The sequence below is a fragment of the Takifugu rubripes genome, chromosome 1 (assembly GCF_901000725.2).
Source record: "Takifugu rubripes chromosome 1, fTakRub1.2, whole genome shotgun sequence".
NCBI lineage: Eukaryota > Metazoa > Chordata > Actinopteri > Tetraodontiformes > Tetraodontidae > Takifugu > Takifugu rubripes.
Genome location: NC_042285.1, coordinates 23,679,807 through 23,702,589, shown reverse-complemented (window position 1 = coordinate 23,702,589; position 22,783 = coordinate 23,679,807). Strand labels below are relative to the sequence as shown.

The window sequence follows — 22,783 nt, the reverse complement described above, 5'->3', positions numbered from 1 at the left end:
CTGGAGAGAAGACAGACATCTCTCCATCCAGACCTCAGCCTCTCACAGCAAAACAACCCGGGTCCTTCCAGAACCGTGACACACACCCGCATTTGTTATAGTGCGCTGTACTTCCAGCAATACCAGCAAGACAAGCCCGTTAGCAAACCAGTGCGTTAATTGTAGTAACGCGTTGTGTCCCAGTCACCACGCAGAAAACTCAGCGTGCTTGGATCAATTAACTTGACATTTGTGGGGGAACAAAAATATCCCTGGTTTGAGGGAACTGGCTGTATTTTGGATGATCCTGACAATTCACTGAAAGTACATAAAAAGGGATGCCAGAGGGGAGGTAAAACGAGGATTTTTAAAGAAAACAGCCAGTAAAGTGGGATGCTAAACTTCTTTGAGCTTTTTTATACCATTGAATGGAAAATAAAATTTTACTTTAGTTATATTTGGGGAAAAAAATGAAGTTTGAAAGGTCAGAGTGTCTGTGCATCTAAAAAAAATACACAAGATGTAGATTAGAAAATACAAGATTTTAACAGGCGTGTCTTGATGCAAAGAGCGGTTTTGGGATTCTCCTGTTATTTAGGTGGTTTTTAGTCCTTTAACGACACTTTTCCACTGAGAATTTACCTTGCAAGATCCAACACTTATTTCACAATTTTGAGTTTCGCTGCTGCCCAAAAACAGGTGAGATGTCAGTGTTCAACCCAACAGAACCTTTATAAAGTGCCCAAATACTCAGAACCCAGATCAGACCTTAATACCCTAGTCGAACATGTCTGCTTTCATTATCTTCTGACCTGCAATGAGCACACATGCTAAAGTCTCCCCCGAGATGTTGTTTTGCTTCCATGAATACTTCTACAACTTTTTTCAACCGTTCTGAACATTTAGAACTACTGTATATTGAGAAGCGGTGTGACAGCAGAGGACCTTTTTGCTCCAATGTTGCCATCTTGTGTTCAGTAAGTGGAACGAACGGGAGCGTGTTTGCATGTGCACATATTCTCCTGCAACAGGAGGCAGTCACTGTCAAACTTTATTTGTAACACTTTGGGAACCTCAGCCTTGGAAAAAAAAAAGCACTTATAAGTAATTCTTGAGAAAAGGATGTTGTGTCGAAGACATCCATAAAACCAGTGCAGCAGTACGAGAATGAGATGAATTAAAAAGAACTATTGGCATCAGAACTCAATAATCGTATGCTGCAGCCTGTTGTTAGCTCCTGTGGGATTCAAGCATGCAGATATCAACCCTCTGTAGAGCCCAACGAGTTTTCGAAATTGAGGGTCTTAACCGAGATGAAGATGCCGCAGGAAACTCATTGTTTTGCTGCTCGTCGAGCCTTCCCACCACTGTTTTTGGACAAATAACCATGTTTATTGTCTTGAAGCGAAAGAGCTTCTCACATGACACGGAGCCAAAGAAGCCATTAGAGACCACAGGCCCCCTTCTCCCCCCTCTCTGTCTCACAACAGGCAGAAGGGTGCAAGAAAACTGCTGAATTTGATTAATGACATATAAGGCTTGTATAAGGTGGGGGGCAGAGCAAGATACAGGACAGATGCAGGGAGTTTTTAAGGGAGTGGGCGTGAAAGAGATGAGTAAAAGATACATTGTGAGGTCACCCCTGTGTTTATCCACCCACGACAATGAGGCAGGTCAACGAGCTCTTCTCAAGGCAGCAAGTGTTGTTTCAGGATGTTGCAACGATGATGACAGCTTCCCCAAGATGTGTGCTCATACTTTCCCATGCACATATATCTCTGGGTGTCAGTTTTATCTGGATTAACCCTCTTTGCTAAATCAGCTCCATCATCAAATGTCATTTAAGGGTCCCCAGGCGAGCTCTGCTTAAGAGGCGGAAACGCACAAAACGGACTATTAAACCACTGAGCAATGGCAGCCGAGTTGGGTGGGCTGTGGGACGTAGGCAGCAGCTGAGCCATCACCTCCGGGGCCTCATAAAGATCACCGACTGCTCCTAACACGCTGGGCTAAAGTGGAGATCGCGTATGTAGGTGTGTATGCAATCTTGAAAGCATGTTAAATATTACTTTGAGCGTATATTTCCTCTGTGAAAGAAGCACAATTGCTTCCATCCAGGTTTACTTTGTGTACGTCTGTCACTCAGTCGGCTGTAATTACAGTCACTGGTATCAGATAAAACCCCACACTGAGCCGATCTGTAGATGTGCCATTTGTGTAAGCAACAGCTCATTTTTTCAAATTAATAATGGACTGGAGATTCAAATAAAAGGAAGGGTGTTATTGTGTTTGACTTCCTTGTAGTAAATAAATTGTGTCTCTGTAATTGATCACTATAGAGATCTTCTGCTAAGAGGTTGGGCTCCACTCTTCCATTTGCTGTTACCTTCCACCTTTTCCTAATAAGGGTCAGAAGGGTCACAGGGACACGCCCTTGACAGGTCAGCATTACAGGTCACAACCACCCAGGTGGAGTTTAGAGTCTTGGCTTGCCTAGTGTGCATGTTTTTGGGGCTCCCGTTAGCAGTCCTTCTGTACACTTGCCTTACATTTAGCACTGTGTTCCTGTCAGTTCAGTCAAACATACAGGGAATGTTCTGTCCTGCGGGTTTTGTCCACACAGGTGCTGGATGTCTGCACACTTTAAAGACAGTGGAAAAGGACATTGGAGAGGACTGGTGCCCTGTGGCTTTTTTCCTCCACCGCGGCTCACCTCTCCATGTCATAAACACCACCACTGGCCCGCTGCTCTGCTCCACCGTCATTCAACAAATTCCTGGAAAATATGAACTTGTGTCAACTTGTGCAGCTTAAGCTAATACAGCCCCCCTCCTTCTCTTTTCTTTTCAACATCAACACCTTATTATACTGACTGGAGGAAAAGAAAGGGATCTAAGCAGGGTTTGGATGCCAAAATGATTTTTTTGTTGAAAATCATTAATCAAGTTAGACCTTAACTCAACCCCGAATTTGCATTTTTTTTATTTGATTAAAATTCAGCGTGACATATGCCGTTATGCCTCATGAAAGTCTAAAATTGCACACAGACACAATGAGAGCAAACAAATAGGAGCATTGAAGTCTTAAGGTTTATTGGAAAAGTGTTTTAATGTGTCTCATAAACTGTATGAATGTGCTAAATGAAAACACCACCGAATATCCGGAGAGGATATAACTGTCTGATACGAATAACAAGCTGAAATGAAAGAAGCAAAGATGACAAACGTAAAATAAAATAAAATATAAAGATCATTGACATACAATGTACAGTTTTTATTCTGTTTTAAATTTATTTTGGTAATGCAGGAATCACTACATCCTTTTTTTTTTTGAGTAATAACTCATGATGCATTCAATTCGATCGTAATGTGGAGTTGTGGGCACCTCCACACCCTTGGAAATAAAAGCTCCAAAGAGGGTTCTGCCTTACAGATTTCTGCAGTGAGTAATAAAATGAGTGCGCCAACCACAGTGTTATTATTCACTAATGAGTAATCTATTATTGTAAATATAGACGTGTCTCCCTCCATCTATGCGAGAATGTTGCCTCACCGTGATTCTACAGTAGCCTGAGACCAGACACTTTATTTTCCTTCAATATTTATCCCCTGCAACTTTGTGTAATAAAAGACATTTGCAGCTCTGTACCCAATCATGGCAAAATCCATTTTGTAACCTGACAGCCATAAAGGTTCTCTGACACTCTTGACTACAGAGGTTAAATAACTGGTATCAAATAATCAGATTATGCCAAATTGTACACTGGACTTTTTTAAAGGTTTAAGATTTGAAAGAAATGTTTACTTTTACTGGTAATGGTGACAGGCCTGAAATACACCCATGAAACTAGTAAAAGAAAGATAACGTAGAAGATTTTACACCATTGGAATTGGTCTGCTCCTTATTCAACGTGAGGTTATCCAACAATCCAAAGCTTCTCATGTGTCTATAAACACAAAGACCTTGATAGATATAGTTTCTTATACTCCAGTATGCTAAAGGTTATTGGTTCATTTCGAGGTGTGGTAACACACAGGCGTATTTTAAAGTGATCTTCTTCTAGGGTTGAGACAGATCAACTGGAATCAACGTAGCATGAAAGGGGAGTGGTGGGAAAAAGTGGAAATGAGATTAGGTCATCAATGGTGGAAGGGAAATATGCTTCCTCTGGACAGCTAATGGGAGAAATACATTTTGTCTGCCTCCGACCGAGACGGAGCGTCAAAGAGCAATGTGCTTTCAATAACCAAACGAAAGCTGTTTAATTAAAGGATATAACTGGAACTGGCCAATCTGCCCACACGCTATCAACTCCCACACAGACGTGCCACCACGCATGCACTCACACACTCACGCTCGCATACAGCATTAAATGAAAGCTAACAACCAAAGTGCATTAATACATTAGCCTTGTTTAACAGATTAACAAAACACATTATATACATTTAACTGATAGCAAACAATGCCATGTAAATAATAATTTCTCTTTCGATTTAATATGAACAGACAAGTTGTGCCAAGTTATTGCAAAAGCTTGCGGCAGCCGTTGTGTCCAAAGTGCTTCTGACAGAGATGGAAGCGGCCCGTCTCGTCATGGTGTCTTTACGCTCGGCACAGCGTGGAGTCTTAATGTGACATTTCCCTTTGGTGCATATGAGACAGGGTGAAGGCAATGACAATGTAAACTGCTCCACTTGGTGTTGTGGGAAGTCAGGTATTGTGGTATGGTTTCCTCTTCTATTGCTGCCATTTCAGACATTCCTTTGACGCTACAACATATTCAAGAATTAAAATAACAGAATTCCACGGTGGTTAATTTAAACATTCAACTTTTTTTTTTTTTTTTTTTTTTTTTACAACTGAACTTGAAAAGCAATTAGGAGATTTAATTTTAGCACAAAAAGGTCCAACATTCATTTAATGATTTGTTGAACGCCACATAGTGTACACATACATAAAACATTTTCATAGTGTTGTGAAGACTGGGTTTGTTACTGTGCTTATGTGATTCCTGCCTTTATATTATGGTTTGTATGGAAGTCAAATTCAGAGTTACTTGTAGGACTGAGACACATTTTTTTTAAATTGACCCTGAGGCTGCTTACAGCATTTCCGACTAATGCTGAGTGGAATTCTCCAGGTAGGAGCTGTTGATAAATACCAACAACTTTTTTCAAAGCAGCTGTTTTAGGTTTGTGCTGATTTTCACAATGATTAATGCATCCTACACTTCTTTTGGCATCTGGTGAGTTTGGCCTCAGTTACTTATCTACATTTAAGAGAAGGTGCTGGTCATGTGAGAGAGTGGGGCTGTGCGCAGGGTCCCCAACATAGGTAGAGCAGAGATTCTGCACCGATCAATGTGAATTACAGGGTTTTTTTCCATTCTTATTTCAGAATGGATCAGTGTTGGTTTGCACATACTGTCTCATCCACTGTCAACATCTTCCCCTAAAAAGTTGATGGTCTTCCTATGCTTTCGGTGCATTTTACTTGCCACTGTTTATAATGTCTAGATATACAGTATATCAGTCTCACGATCAAAAACCTTTGGTTTTCGGAAACAAATTCTGTCTTATTTTACAAGCTCATCCTGCATTCTGGTCCTCTGTGTGCATGTGTCTTACTCTTTTAATGAGATGGAAACAATTTCACATTCTTTGGTCCTTTTTTTAACAAAAACAAAGTCAGAAAAATTAATGAAGGGACTGGAGCCTCTCTTTCTATCCCCCTACTTTTGTCCACATCTGCTCTTTAATATGTTGCAAATTCTGTCAAAGTAACTGGAGAACAACATTGTGAACTAGGAGCGCTACCTGTCTGAGTGGGGCAAATTTAGAAAGAAATTGATCATGGGAAAAGTAAAAAAAAAAATCCTTCTCTTATCGTAGCCAAACTACAGCAAAACACAAACAAAACAAAAGTACCAGCCAAGATTGTCAGTGACAGAGACTGAGCTCTTTTCGAATGACGCATTTCTTACACTGAACTACACAACACCAGTGGAAATTACACAAGCAGTTCTCCTCAAACACCAACGTTTCCTCCTGGTAGCCACGCTCGCAGCACAGCAGGTCACAGCCGCTGATGTCCATGGCTGTGCTGTTGCATATGCGGCCCTTTGTCCCCAAGGAGCCAGTTTTTCGATTCGCCAGGCAAAAATCGGGCGAGTCATCAGAGTAGATCAGGTCCTGCTTGTCTGGCGGCTTTATGTTCTGCCCAACAGGAATCAGGGTCTTGCCGTCGTTGCCACCCATCACTTTGAAAGCGCCGTTGAAGCGCTCCAAAAGTTTGTCCCCCACCTCGCGGAAATGAGGCATTTTCCTCCAACACGTTCTCAAGGTGCACGACCCTGACAGTCCGTGACATTTGCATTCTGTCCGCATGTAGAGCTTCACCGCCTGGGATGGAAAACACAGAGGGGGAATTCATATCAGGATCAAAGGAACATGTAAAAAAATTAAAACATTAAAAAACTTGGTTTTTAAGTTGCAACATATGATTGCATTTCTTTAGTATGTCAGAACACTCACTTTCTCTCTCTCACACACACACTCATATTTCTATATTTGTGTATTAGCTTTATCGTTGTATTGCCCAGGTACTTACCCTAACCCTTCCAACAAAATCCCAAACTCTGCCTAACCCTGACTCTAATCCCTGACCTCAACCCAATTCTAACCTCCGCCTTAAACCCATGCTTTAACCTTCAAACAGTTTGGAAAAATGTCCTCACTTTGCTGGCAGAATGGGGATGTTGGTGCTCAATATGTAACAAATACTAGCACGCACACACACACACACACACACATGCACACACTGATAGATAGGTAAGATAAAGCAGACACTATTCAGAAGGAATTTAACTCCACTACCCCCCCCCCCCCCCCACACACACACACACACACACACACATACCCACCCAAACGTTGCCTCTGGCCTTCCTACATCTAACAAGCCTTGACAACAGATCGTTCACTTATACTGCACATAATTAACTCATCACATACGCACACACACCTGCCAGTTAAGACATACACAAGAAAAATGCGTATACCAGGATCCCGTCATGCGTGCACACAGCCAATCGTGCGTGTCCACAATGCGCTTATTTCTCAATATCTGGGCATTTGTGTGCAAGTCTCGTCTTTTGTTCGGATGATTTCTTCACTAATGCTGAATTTGGACTTTTTCCCAAAATCCTTTGTACCTGCCTCTGACCCCAACCGAAGCGCATTTTGTAACTGTGTCCTGCCTGTGCTTGTGTCTGCGTTTCTGCATGTCGCTGTAACAAAGCAGCTGCCACACTATATTAAAAATATGCGCAATTAGCTTCTCCGCCGAGCTTTCGGAACCACGTCGGCCTGTCAGTGTTATTCTTCATGTGAGCAACTGAGGGAACCTTTTGCACCTCTAGGAGGACAACAGAAATGTTGGCCTGCCTCGGGGGGTTGAAAACATGTGCGGCACGCTCTTTTTTGTGTGTTTCAGAAACTCGATTCTTGTAAGAATATCGACTTACGCCACCATCCACAAACATGGCCGCGGGTGACATCTTTCACTTTTTGTATTTCTCTTTTGTTCGGGGAACATTCAGCGGGACGCTGAGCAGGTTTGAGTTTTGAACTCATAACAGTGGCATGCAACACTGGAGGGGTCTGATTTGACAGGATGGGCTGGACGGTTCACTCTTAAGATAACTGGTGTTTTGAAAGAAGGCCGCCTGAGTGACATTGCCAATAAACATTGAAAAGAAAATAAAGAGCATAAAATAACACCAGGCAATACAGACACTACCCTGGACTCTGAATAAACATCTCTCACCAGCCGTCCAGCCTCGTTGTTGTGCAGATCAATAAGTGCCCTGATGTCGCTCTTCCCCCGTCTCCTCTTGGCATCCATAAACTGTTTGGACTTTTCGTAACCAAACTCCACGTCATCCGCGCACCCCCCCCACTCCCACTTCACTCCGTCACCATAGGAGGAAGGTGAAGGGGGCTTTGGAGGGGGTCGGTTCCTGGTCGCCTCACAGCCGCACTGCAGCAGGTCTCCCATGCTGCAGGCCTGGGTCACAGCATGAGTGACGCCCGCAGCCGTGATGGCATAGACAAATGCTGTCTCCCGGATATCTGCAATGCGGGAACAAACAAAGGCAAACTGGAGTTTACGTTACGAACTAGAGAGTCTACCGAATGTTCACGACACAGATTTGAACAAGCAAAAACATAATGTGGTAAATCCGAAATAGCGAAGTCGTCGGAATCAACTATTTCTAACTATTTATCAACCTTCACTGAAAAAGAGGATGGGACTTAGAGCATTTAACACTTTTCAATATAAAGTTTTAGCTTTCAGCTATTCAGAATAGTGAAATAGCAATTAAAAGTTAGGAACGACCGAGGACATGACAAAAATCAATTAGGATTAGGTAATTTTCACTAAATCCAATTTGGAAGTCTGCTTCAAGGGATGGTAGCTGCCACAGCAACGACTATCACGGCACATCAGCCCCAGCCTCAATCTGGGATCCAGAAGGAGAGATTTATCTGTGGACCTCAGAGGGACAGGTTTAGGGAGGGTGGAGCAAGCCTCCTGACAGCTTTATAGGTAAAAAATAAAATTTAACCTTCATATTTAAGAAATCATGTTTCTAAATATATCAGAGCCTTGATTTGTGTCCACATCACATGTGCGGAGGGGGCTGATCTAGAATCGGTGGTGCTGGGAAGGAGGCAACACATGGTGGTAATAGATTTCCCTGTTAGTGTGAAATTCCCAGTAATGCCTATCAGTAGTGGTTCTCAGCAGTGTGTGCATGTGTGTGAACTGGAGGGTGCTGAGCACATAGCCTCCAAAGATGCACACGGCCAGTTCCGCAACATGATTCGATGAGTGTGATTCATTAGGAGCTGTAAGAGGCAGAGAACGTCGCGTGAGACAAAAACTGCACACCCCAAACAAGCTCTTCTATCAATACCAGCTGTGTCCTAGTACCCAGCAATAGTGTGTGTGTGTGGGTGGGTGGGTGGCTGTGCTCCCTCTGTTGGGATAGGACCACACAAATCTGTTCCCATCGGACAGCACATGCAACATGTTGCAAAGGCAAGCTCAAATCAAGATGTGTCATCTAAAAACTATCTGTGGATCCAGCGAAAAACACGTGTGCGAGACATCAGAACTGACGAATATTATCCAAAGAAGCTGGGGGACTGTCCAGATGTCCCTGGATGCAAATGCACCAAACGTGTGCAGGAAATCTGCGTGGAGAGATTGTCATGATGATTTAACATTGATTCAAAGCGATAAAAAAAAAGAAACAAATGATCCGAATAATCCCCAAATGACTTTAAATATCAGCGTTTATTTTTATCCATCAGTATCTGAGCTGGAAATGAAAAACACTTTAGACTTTCAAGCGGGAGATGGATTTACAGTTGGGCATAAGAAGCTATCAGAATATATTTTTTTGAGGAATCTGTTTCCTATTTTCCTTGGAGACATGAATTCCAAACAAATTCCCTGCCATGGCGGGTGCCTGGGCCTGTCTGCTTCTAATTCCAGCAGGCCTTTTTGGGGAATTAGCACTTACTCTTTTAATGCCCTGACTTTAAGGCAATAATACAGGAAGATTTGGGACGTGAGAGCCAAAAGCAATACAGGGCAAAAGAGTTCAAACTCCTACGGCGCCTTCTGTAAAGCATCATCACATTAAATGTGATGTCATTTTATAGCGTCACATTGGCAAAATATCATGTCCAGTTAAACATAACTTAAAATTGGACTGCTTATTCTCTTATCAAATATGATAGAAGCCTGGGGCAGCACTGCCCCAACTGTACAAATTATATCAGGAACTGCAAGAAGAATCTTTTAATGTTATTTTAGACTGAGTCTATTTACAGATAGGATCTAAGAGATAATGAGGTGACAAAGAGCCTTGTGCACAGACATGCTCTTCACAGCTAACATCTGAGTTGCATTGTCAGGCCTCTTAAGTAACCAGACATTCCAAATCCATCCAAGTTTGGTGTTGTAATGAAATTAAGTTTAAAATACATTTAATGCCACTATTTGAGAATCAATTAAATGGATGATTCCTCAAGTAATAAACTACTTGGCTGCACTCCGTCAGTAATCACATATTCAGTTTCTAGTTGTGGATACCAAAAGTAAACAGCAAAGAGAGAGAAGAAAACAAACTACCGGTAGAATAACCAGAAGAAAAACAGAATACAATGTTGTACTTTTTCAGTTGGTACATGTACAGCCTCATTATTGTAATTGACAAATTGGTATTTAAAACTATGAAGAACTAGCCAGTGCAAGTTAATTCTTGTGATATCAAAACAGGGCTTTTGCTTTTGTCATATCATCAGTTTCTCATTGCCAACTTGTCAAACACAGCTCAGTCAGATGCCACATAAGTCTTCACACACTGATGGAAAAAGGTCGCTCTCTGGCATTAAAGCTCTTTAAAATCCTTTTCTCTGCCGAAACTTTCACCAACAACCACGCTGACCACTCACAGCCCAACACTGACATTTGACCTTCTTCTGATCCTGAATATGTATCAACATCCAGTTCTAGAGTTCATTTCATTTCAGATCCGAAAGGAATTGTCATTCTTGTGTCAACGTGCTCATTCATTCACGCCTCTAAATGGCATGGATTCAAAAACATTGTGAAATCAAGTAAAAACCAAATAGCGGTGTACACACACACACAAGCACACGCACACACACACACACACACACACACACACACACACACACACCAAAATCAAACAATTACTGTCTAAAGGTGAAACTGATAAAAAATAAATGGAGAAATAGTGCAATGATGTTAGTATTCCTCAGCCTTCAGTTTGGAGAAATGAAGCATATGACAACATTTACGCTTTAAAATAAACCCAACAGACCAATGTTTAGCTTCAGTGGTGGCAGTTCTTGTAGTTCTTCCTCACATGTGTTGCATGTGTCCTGTACCACAGATAACAACGTAAGGATCGTGTTTGAACAGGGCCTGACCATAGCCTGGAGATGTTTTTTGTAATAAGAGACAGAAAAGTATAACACTAATGGCAGAAAAAAAACAGATCTACACCCTTCTGGTCTAAAAAACTTTATTTTGAGGGAAAGATCAAAGAAAAATGGGTCAAAACCTTCATGGGCCAGGATTATCTCATTTCCCCGTCATTAGAATAATTATCACAGTCCAAAGGGAGTTTACTTAACAGGGGTTATGTAAACCACTTAAAGAGAGTGAGCAATAAATACAAAGGCAGTTTCATTTTGACATTTACTAGTTCTACTTCATGATAAACAACTATTAAGAGCCAAAGAGCAATTAAGGACAAAAGCTTCAAAAAGCAGTACTTTGGCTTCCCCTCATAGAAAGACAGGAATCTATGATTAAGTACCGGTTTGTCTTCCACTGGTAGATCCTTTTCCCATCCCATGTCTGCTTGCCAGTACCAGTTATATATTTTTTACAGATGTTTTGGTTACATTGAAGAGTATGAGGTCAATAATCCCAAAGTGCAAGAATCCTCTGACTAAACTACACTTGTCATTTGATGTTAGTAACATTTGAGCAGTTCCTATGACTTCCAGCAGCGAGATGACATGTGTTCAATGCATTGTTCTTTGTAGTAAAAGTGCTAATTCACTATTTGCTGACTAAATAAAGGCTCTCAGTGGCAGCCCTCATACATGAGGTGGTTTCTCCGTGGATCTAATCACGCAGGAGAAAATCCAACATCGTAATTGCAGAGGACCCAGCCGTGACCCAGCATCAGTTACATTACAGACTTCAAAGAGATGGAGGAAGATGTTAAGAGATCTTCAGAGAGATGCTGGGAGAACAGACCAGTCTTAGCTGATCATGTCAAGCGTGCCCAATCTGATGAAGAGGAGAAGCAGTCGAGTGTGGATATGTCTGCGCTCAGATACAGCTAGCCTTGTCTTATGGAGCGCCATCAGAGAGGCAGGTGACCTCAGGTCGGCGTAGCGCTGGTCAAAAGGTCACGGGTTGGCTTCTTAAGGAACTCATTGCAGGAGACAACAGCAGCTCATTTTAGTGTGAGAAGCTTTGCGTGAGTGTCACCGCAAGATCTCTGTCAGACAAGGTCCAGGTTAGTGTTGGGGAGTTACTGCATTCATTTAAATGGGTGGTTTCACAAAAAAAATAAGGTTTTGGATGACCGCCTGGGTTTATTGAGTTATCTGGGTGTAAATGGATCTTATTTTATGCTGAAAATGTTTTTCTGGTTATTGCTCTGACAGCTCTGCACGAAGCAACCAGCCAATGATGATGTTCCACAACTTGTAGCTGACAGCTGCTGCTACGCCCACAACACAGTCAGGCAAAGGATACACACTCATGGTCAAAACAAGCTTTCAGACACTCCTTCACAGTTTGATTATGTCGATGCGGAGGACGTTGGACCAATTTGTGTGACTGGGTAATAAATTGAAGCAGATTAGAACCCTGTTCAAATATTGAACATGATGTAGCATCAGTGGCCATGAAAACTACTATGTGTTTTATTTATATGCCAAAATATAGTTTGGATCATAAAGGATCTTTGAAAGTAGGCGTGTATGTTGGATTTCTGTTTATATGTTTCCATTGTCAACATGCTGATAGGTAGGTAGGTAGGTAGGTAGGTAGGTAGGTAGGTAGGTAGGTAGGTAGGTAGGTAGGTAGGTAGGTAGGTAGGTAGATAGATAGATAGATAGATAGATAGATAGATAGATAGATAGATAGATAGATAGATAGATAGATAGATAGATAGATAGATAGATAGATAGATAGATAGATAGATAGATAGATAGATTATTATATGCATTATTGTATTGGTTTAAAACTGTGGAAAAATACAGGAACTAACAGCCAGGTATCAGCAAGTTAAGCGTTCCATTTTCTCATCCCTCACCTTGTTGCAGTATTTTTCCGAAATACTTGTTGTGGCTCGTGCAGTTCCATCGGCGGTACCTAAACTGGTATTGGCACTCCCTCACGCCCAGCCTGGCCCCTTTAGCCACCTCTCTGACGATCTCCGGCTGCGTCTGGCACAGCTCGGCCTGCTTGCCGGCCAGGCGCTTCGCCTTCCTGCAAATGGTGTTGGGGTCCATCACCAGCGGACTGCCCACCGCCCTGGAAAAGTTGGGGAAAAAAACGACGTCAGAGTAGAGGACAGGGCATCTCTATCGGAGCAGTGGCAGGAGAAAGTCTGCTTTCTCTGGTTGTTGAGTAACACCTGTTCCGTTCACCACAGCGTAAACAGTGTGGCTGAAGTCATCAGCAGCCACAAACCTGAAGGCTTTCTCTGCCGCTGGCGGGCCTGCCAACCCTACCCACCTCTCCTCAGCTGTGATGACAATGTGTTTTTTGAACAGGCACGTGGGAGAGGACAGAGCGCACACTTTCCCTGAGGCATCTTAGCCCTGACGTCAGAATCTCAAGCCTGTGTTTGGCTGTTGGACGGCAGTCAGGAGAACTGTGTGGTCCTTCACGAAGCTGGAATACAACAGTTGGAGGTCTCTGACCAGACGGGCCGCTGACAGGGCAATCTTAAAGCTGCACTTTTTTCTGTTTAAGCTGAAGGCAGACTTTCAAGATTTCCTTGAGATACTCATCTGTGGAAAAATCAAGAACTTTACAGCTTAAACACACATATCTCTGGAACCAGCATTCCTTTATTAAACCCACTGGGATGAAAAAAGTACAGATTATATTACCAATAAGATCAACAGAATAAGAACCTTTAAATGTCTGGCAAAATAAATTGCACATCGCGTGCAGTTCAAATATTTAAAACATTAAATATGCATACATACATCTTGTATTTGATGAAAAGGCCTCTGTGGACCTTTTTAACGGTTTTGACAGATGAGTGTATATAATAAAAATAAATAGTTTATTCAAACTCTTAATGGGAAAGGGGTACTTGGCTCTGCCGCTCATAAGACCTGCCAGAACGTCTATGGATGTCTTCATTATGACGTTTCCATCTCTCCTCAACTTTTCCCTGTTAACGGTACCTAATTTTCATTTACACATCTCTTGCATTCTCCAATTTCTCTATTGAATGCGAGCAGTTCTCAGCAGATAAGATCTGTAACTGACTTTCAGTGTGAAATGAGCCAAGCGTGAGTGCACGGCGGTGGATGAGGGGAATAACAGAAGAAAAACACACGGCTAGTTGGTCCTCGCGGGTCAGTCAGCTCGGCCGCCGTGAATCACACTGCCCGATATCAGTCATCATCAGATATTTATATTTCATATTGCAACAATACAGCAGTCCTGTAGATAGTAAATCCTGCTGTGAGCCATAATATTTACTGAACCATGTGAAAACATTACCTTCAACACAAACTACCCACAAATCCACCACACGGCACACACCATCACCCACTGGTGTAATACACAACTCCACTGTGGAACCAGTGCTTCATTTTCAAGTGTCCTCTCTCTCCCTCTCTCTCTCTCTCTCTCTCTCTACCTCTCTCCCTCTCTCCGTGTGTGTGTGAGAGAGAGAGTTAATTACCAGCTACAGTTACATGACTTAGCAACACTCACTCCCTCTCAACAACCATTCATTATCTACCCACTGTTTTTAGGGTGTGCGTGTTTATGTCTGAGTGTGAGACACACAATGAAAAATGATATGCAGTGTGTCTGCGTGCGTGTGTGTGTTTTATGTCTGTGCACGATAGTCTGTTTTTCAGTTATCTCGTCGGAGATGAGACACAAGATTTTGAAACCTTTTTTAGTTCCGATAATAAAAGTTTTAAAACCTTTCAACCATTTTATCTTACCCTCCTAACTTTTCACAATGACCTACGACCTGCATGAGTATTTAGTGTGTCAGCATGTTTTCAGCCTGAACAAAAACTTCCCCAGGCAAGTTTTGCAGTACCGGTATTTTTGTTTTTCCACATTAGCTTTTTACCCCACCCTAACATGTCACATATGAAATATTTTACGTATCACACATTGTGTGAACTACACAATACTTCACCCCAGCTGACTTTAAATGCACTGCTCTTGTGGCGTGTGCACATAACCACTACACATACATTTAAAACCACAACTGTGGGTCCTAATAATCCATTGAAAACCTCTTTAATGCAGAATAATCTCTTAGTTTCCACTCTTAACTCTTGCAGGTGACAGCTGCACTTCACTTCTGTGTGGTATGTGAACTTTTTTATGTTTGTTTCAGCAGTAGCGCTCACAAATAATACATGAATTAAGTCAAAGTGATTACACTAAAACATGACTGTAGGGTAAAAATTATCAAACGATGATTTTTTGGGGGGACGATTCCAATTCGGCCAACAGTTGGACCACTGGCTGATTTGGAAAGTGGAGTGAACTGAGGTGTAAAAGCACATTGCAGATCATATACCCAAAAATGGGGAGCATTAATAGGATAATAGGATGACTGTGAGTAGTTTGCATTCTTTCCCTTGTTGGGAAATTGGTCTTTAAACATGTGCATCCCTGTGATATTGGAAAAATATTGAAATCTGTCACTTGCCCAAACTTTGTTTGTTGCATTGAAATAGATTAAAACATATGATATGTTAGTTAAATGTCATATTGTATATGAAATTTAGTTGTGATGCGTAATACTGACAGGAAAAATGCTCAGTATTGAATGTAATGATTGGTCAACAAACACTAATGGCAAAACTGCTTACTAATGACTTCAAAGCTGTATAATAGGAAGCCTTTGGAACTGAAACCAAATTTAAAATAAAACGAAATAAATTTTGCACAAGATAATTCACATATTTTACCTTTAGTATTTTATTTAATTTTTTTAAGTGAGTTATGGTTATACCAAAGAATTGTTCGGTTTTAGAATCTTACTCTAATTTTACTTTATATTTTAATTTTGGCTACTTTTCAATAGGAATATAAGTGAGTGCAGAAATACTATCCAGGAATGACTGAATAAACACAGCAAAGCTTGGACCAAGCCTCCAAATTCCCTGGATCCTACTTATCAAGAAGTCCCCCCTCGCTCGGTGACACCCACACGCAATTCAATGTTGTGACGGGTTTCTGTACATGATATAAAGATCAAAGCATGTTTTTAATGTGGGATGTTTCATTTTAAAAGTCCCCTCATATGACACACAAGCGCACGCAACTTGGTGCATTTGCCTCTGTGCAGGCATGCGTGCGCAATAATAAAAATCATCTATGCAAACAGTAATCAGATCTCCTTTGTGCACTGTGCCGCGATTCTTTTGCCTGTTTTATAACACGCCTGGATAGATAACTACAGCGGGGCCATCGATATTATCAGGATATTATCAAGGGAACGCGGTCCAACTTGAAGAGCGTACCGTGATGATGTTCCAAAACACAGACCATGAGTCATTTAGACAAAGCAATGCAAATTAAAAAATAAAATGCATGGATAGCAGGACTTTCAGGGCTGCTACCACCTGGGAAAAAATGTGCTAACAATTCAGTATTTAAAAACTACCTTCAGAGTTGATGGATGGTTTTAGAAAAGCATGCATGATTTTTTTTTCTCACATCACAGCAATAAAAAGGGTGGGGAGGGGTACATTCACTGGGTTTGATAAAAGATATTAAAACTAGTCTTATCCTGGGCACAGAGGTGGGTCAGAAGGAGATTAAACTGTTGGTCAAAACAACCTCAGGTTTCATTAAGGAACTGGCAGCGGCATAGATAAAGTGCTGTACTGTATGAGGCCCTTTTTTTGTAAACTCCACCCACGAATGAGTGAATTTCATCCTCCTTAATCCCTCAAGTATGCTGGAGATGAAGACAGTCACGACAAGTGCTAAACTGAGACGGCAGAGCGAAGGAGGAAAAGAGGGTGAAGGGAAGAGGGCGGTCTGTATAATGTATTCACTTTTAATACAACAACAAGGTATTACAAGACAAATGGGGCAAACATAAAGAAAAGTCAGAGACACAGACACAATTAATTTAGTTCTCTGCAACATGTTAAACCCACATAGTCAACTAATCCTTACCTGGGCTCATCCTTATCCTGAGCTCTGAAATCTAGTTTGTTTAAGTGTTCTAGAAGAATAAATTTTTACCTGACCAGCCATCAGCAGGTGGGTCCTCCCACATGATTTTGGTCCTGCTTACGGTTTCTCCCTGTTAAAAGGGAGTTATTCTCCCAGGTCAGGCTCTGAGTTTCTGTAAAGCACCTTGAACAAAGTGAACTGAACTTTAGGATGAGGTTGAGCAGAAAGTGTGTGATAGGAGAAAATAAACAGAAGTCAGTGCCGAAGCTACGCAGTGATATCACCACAAACCTGCCTGTGTGAGGGTGCGTGCATGTGTGCATGTGCACCCGCAGGTCTGTGTGGCACAGGCCATACAGGCAGTCTGCCAAACATACACACGTGCACACTGTGGCCAAAATCATTGAAAGAGAGCAAAGGCATCCTCGATCCTCTCTACTCTCAGGCCAAATGATTAGTGGGTTCTAATCAGCAGAGGCTCTGAAAGGACAGCTATCTCCCTGCATTTCATCTGTCTCACTCTCCCTCTATCACTGCACCCCTCTCTCTCTCGCCCCCCCTCTCTTCCTTCAGCGACAACCTATCTATGTGACAGGTATTTTCTTTCTAAAGACAAATATGGCTACAGACGTGAGGAGATAGAGACGCCGGCGAGGAGTGAGCGCGGGACAGAGGAGAGCAGAAGAATGATGGTATGTCCAGCAGCTTTCAACAGAGACCATCATTGTCTTGGCAGATGTGGGAGCAAACCGCAGGTGTGGCTTCCATCTCAGTGCACCTTAGATGGCCAGTGTGTGTGTGTGTGTGTGTGTGTGTGTGTGTGTATTTCGGGAGTGATGAAGGGAAGCAGCCGATTTTTTTAATGAAGTGGATCCAGTTTTATTTGCATTAGGATGAGAAAAGCTCTAATGTTGGAGCACCAAAAAAAGCGCAAATAAGCAGTGATGCAGTAGCATCATCCACAAAAAGTGTCCCAAAGTCCATATTCTACTTCATTTTTTATTACAACTTAAATCTACCAATGTGAGTTTATTAACGTATTAAAGTATAGTAAAGTATCCCCGTTTAGTGTGAGAATACAATTAAACTGTATTTTCCCTTTCTGAAGTCCAACTAAATGGAGTGTTGTTATTAACTCATTTATGGACCAAAACAGAACTATAATAATTACGAATCACTCAAAACCGGTTAAGGGACGGTGTTCAGTACGTTCTGTGAATGAATGTGGAGATGGTGAACACAGTGAACTGATGACCTCAGTAGGGACACTGTTTTTCCTCTTTCCCTCCACAGCTGGGTCACACAGTTTAGCCACAGAGCAGCACCGCCCCCCCCCCCCCCCGCCGCTAAAGACCTTTTAACATTAATAGTGCTGCAGAGAACACTGGTCTGTCTTTACTATTTACTCACCGGTGGATTGATTCATTTTTTACATGGAACCAAGGACACTAAACTCTCCTTCAGTGTATAATTTTCAACAGGCATAGTTATATTGATGTTTTAAATTATTTTCAATCCAATTTCCACATGTGGGGGAGAGATTGACGTCCAAACCACATCGAATCAACATTACATGAAATGACAGGAGATCATTTTCCATTCAGAGAGCACTTGAGTCGTGACCAATTGCTTTTAACCCCAGATATGCAGCACTATCTATATGTTTAATATAGAGAAAGAGGAGCGATTGATATTTAGAAGTCATTAAAATACCTGGCGTATTACACTGCCAAAGTAAGGACTAGTTTTTCTCGCTTGTAACATTTGGTGGACTTGTCCAAGGCCACCCACTCACTGACCAGTCATACCAGGACAATCGGCGTCTCTGACACTGCAGCCCACTCTGACCTTGACTGAGCTGTGAATGAACAGTGGGAGGATTCAAAGAAAAAGCAAATCACAAAGCCCCACATTCAACGCACCCGCAAACAAGCGCGTGTGTGTGCGAGATGCACACACAGACAGACGGATGGACAGAGACCCGGGTGGATAAAAAGTATGTTATCAATAGATCTGCAGCCGCCGTCTGTCTGTCCAGCTGTCACACACCTTGCAAAGCTGAGCCTATATGGATTGTTTTATGATGACATATCTGCTGCGCCTAGAGGGCCACCTGACATTCCAGAGTCCGACCATCCAACACACACACACACACACACACACAGTTCTGTCTCCTCCTCTCTCTCCTGTGTGACTGCAGGTAACGAAGAGCCGACACCCCTCTCAACACCCCTTCTTTTTGTCTTATTGTCCTTCACCCTAAAGAGACATATTTCCCAAATGTTTAACAGAAAAGTTTGTTTTTGCAGTGTCCAGGATATTATGAAATATATTTCTTATATTGTATTGTTAAAAGACAGAAAAAAACACAAACCATGAAATTATAATTATAAAGTGTATTATTATTATTATTATTATTATTATTATTATTATTATTATTATTATTATTTATTGTTACTGTTATTGTTATTGTTATTATTATTATTATTATCATTGTTATTATTATTATCATTGTTATTATTATTATCATTGTTGTTGTTGCTGTTGTTATATTGTTGATGTTGCTGTAGAAGAATAAGTAGACAAGCTGTTGTCTGGTGTTTAGACAAATGTCAGTAAGTCAATGCCGAGCTATGTTGTTGTATAAATATAGAAATTGGGTATGATACTTTAAATCACGGGTTGACACGGGTCAGAGACACATGAAACACGTGGTGAACAGTGGGCACTTACCACCAGAGTCCGATGATATTGACCGGGCAGAGGAGAATGAAAAAAAGTGCCAACTGGATCCGTGAGAGACGAACCGTCATGGTGAATCCTCCGTAAGGTTCCCCGCAGCAGAAGCTTTAAAGCGCTGGTGAACTCGGCTGATTTCTTGGATGCATGGGAGGATTTTCGGAGTTGCTGGAGGGGGGGGAAAAAGTTTTACCAGGATTTATCAACCGTCAGCAACAGCGCAGAAAGTTCATTGCCCAGATCCTCTCCTGTCGGGCGCATCTTAATGCGCAAAGTCGGTCAAGATGCTGCCGGAGACAAGTCTGCTCTCAGAGGTGCGGTTAACCTCTTCATTGTCGCTCTGCTCTACACGCGGCAGCGTATTACATGCGTTTAAAGTGGTTTGAGGAGGAGCGGTAAATCACTCCTGGTCTTAAAAAGAGTCCCCTCTGACAGCGCAGCAGCGCGCTCAGAGAGTTCTGGGTGTGGAGAACAATAATTCGCACAAAACAGAGCAGATGCTGATAAATAATAATTCTTGTTTTAAATAAAAAGTAAATATATATACGAATTTTGGCGCTGATGGATGCGCCTTCCACACGCGCACTGACAGATTGGGAGAAGAGGTCGTTGCGCAGCAGCTGCAGGTACAGAGGCGCCTGTGCGTCACACCGTCCGCAGATGTGTTTTCCTTGGATGAGGAAGGGGAGAAAACGCTCTTCGTCTTTTGCTTTTTTCCCCCTCTTCGTCTTCCACCTTGGTGTGACGTTGCTCCAGGCGAGGCAAAAATCCTTGCTGTCACTCAGGAGGACCTGGCAGAGCAGAAAGAAAAGTGAGAGAAAGATAGATAGACACGTGGAGAGAGTGGAGAGAGAGAGGCTTTAGGGTGGACCTGAAATCAGGTGTGGTTGCACTTTTTTTTTTACATTTGCACCTGACACATTGAACAGCCATTATCAATGTCCACGTTGTTGTCATGCTCCTCGTGCCAAACGCATTTGTGCATGTGAGCCTGACTGGGTAGTATTCTGGCCAAGGGCATAGCCATTGAAATCCAACACCACTGTACCGTAGTCACCCATAAAAGCCCCAACACCCGATGGTTCCACTGACAGTGATGCAATCAATCACAAGTGTAACAGACACTCTGGCATCCCAGTGGGTCAGGGTGGCGTTCATTTATGACAGTACAGTAAGAAGAGCCAGAAATTGGAAATGTTATGTGTATACAGTTTTCTGGAGGACTTGTTTCAGGACCTACTGTACTTTCTGCAACCCTTGACAGAGAAATGTTGATGGAACATAAAGGGTGCAACATACAGAGTTCATCCAAGCTGGTTCCATTTATCCACCCGTCCTCTGCGAAAGACTGAAACAACAAACCCATTAAAACGTGACGCAGTTTCCCTCGATTTGGTCCATTTGCATCAAGTATATTTTACGCCGCTGCCGAGCACGGCGCTCCGGAGTCAGTGCATGATGCACTTTCCTAAACTGTCTGTCTGTCGTGGTTTTCATCCTTCCGACTGCACCGCTCTTGACGTCGGCTTGAGCCGAAGCTTCGCTGTAAAACCCAAGCATATGAGTCCTCTGGAATCCATTAGAGCACGATTCAAGTTAGCCCAAGTTCTTGTCTCCTCGTCAGCAGTACCTTTGAAAATGCAACATTTAATGTCCATAATGGCCTGGACACACACACACACACACACACACACACACACACACACACACACACAATTATTTTACTTTTTAAATAGCAGTGAATATTTCACATGCATGGGTTGTAACAGATTTAATTCTTTTATTCCTTGGGTATCACGCTTGCCGATAACACAGTACAGGTGTTGCATTAGAATATTTCTGTTTCCACTTTGATGACTAGGCCATATCTTGGCTACCAAAGCACACTTTAGTATCCATTTAATCGGGTTTGTCAGGCGAAAAAAGGTGCCGTTTCGGCCTTACACACCCACCGCTTCAATTCTTCTTTTGTCTGGCTTTATATATAATTTCACTGATAACATTTAGATTCAGATGCAGAACTTTAACCAGGCCAATGAAGACCAAACACTGTTACTGCAGGATGACTCGGCAAATTTAGACGCTCCAACTTGAGGTTAGATTGCTAAAAAATGCCAGAAAAGGTCCACACAGGAAGGCTCTCTCCTCATCTCCGCACTCATGTTAGCAGACAGTAGATGTGCTTCTATTTAAATCTAAAAAAAACCATATTTTTCCCTGTAAGAACAGGACAAGAAGTGTGTGAATAGAGCATTCAGTATGCCCTTGTTTATAGTAGTTTACGGAAATTATTGTAAGGGCTAAAAAGTAATTTCAAATAGATTTATTTCTGGAAAATCCCACACAGTGAAGCTATAAATAAAATCCCTCTGGGCTTGTTAACAATTGCTGTGATTATTTAAGCTTTGCAGTTTAAAACTCATTTCATTTGGGCTGACCTACAGATCCACGTGTAAGAGAATTACGTGCTTTAACCCCACTGACACAAAGAGGGCTATAAATATAAAGGTTTTCGCTTTCTCTAATTTCACACACACGCGGGTGGGGTGTGTGTGTGTGTGTGTGGGGGGGGGGGGGGGGTATCTGGTGTCCTCCACTTAATGTTTTCAGGAGAAAGAAGTTCATACAATTAAATTTAGCTTAGCACAATTCTGAAAAGAGGAATACCCGATGCGGCATTCTTGTCATGTCAGGTGTATGTGGAGTATTGCAGCGAGTGTGTGTGTGTGTTGATTGCTTGCTGCTGTTAGACCCTTGTAGAGGCAACCAGCAGATCCTGACATTTGAGTTCAGTTAGGTTGGAGGACAAACTTTATAGATCCATTTACTGGAACATCAGATGCTGCAGAAAATCCAGACCTATAAAGTTTAACTATTTTCAGCCCGATCAAGAGAACCCCTTATACAGCAGGACTTACATTTTATATTTGAATTTTTGTCCCCATGAAATCCAGATTCACTGCGACAGTAATGCAGAGCATGAAATGCACCCTGGGACAGTGACAAGACAATGGGAAAATGGGAGAAAGTTTCAGGA

General features: G+C 42.1%; 1 protein-coding gene across 1 annotated transcript; it reads right to left on the bottom strand.

Moving 5' to 3' along the window:
- Positions 1 to 3,054: 3,054 nt before the first annotated feature.
- Positions 3,055 to 20,596, bottom strand: wnt6b (wingless-type MMTV integration site family, member 6b). Its single transcript, XM_011611500.2, has 5 exons — positions 20,294 to 20,596; positions 19,741 to 19,914; positions 12,917 to 13,137; positions 7,804 to 8,108; positions 3,055 to 6,380 (listed from the first exon to the last, which is right to left on the bottom strand). The coding sequence occupies exons 2-5, from the start codon at positions 19,818 to 19,820 to the stop codon at positions 5,919 to 5,921; spliced, it is 1,068 nt and encodes a 355-aa protein (XP_011609802.1). The 5' UTR covers positions 19,821 to 19,914; positions 20,294 to 20,596; the 3' UTR covers positions 3,055 to 5,918.
- Between the last annotated feature and the right edge of the window lie 2,187 nt (positions 20,597 to 22,783).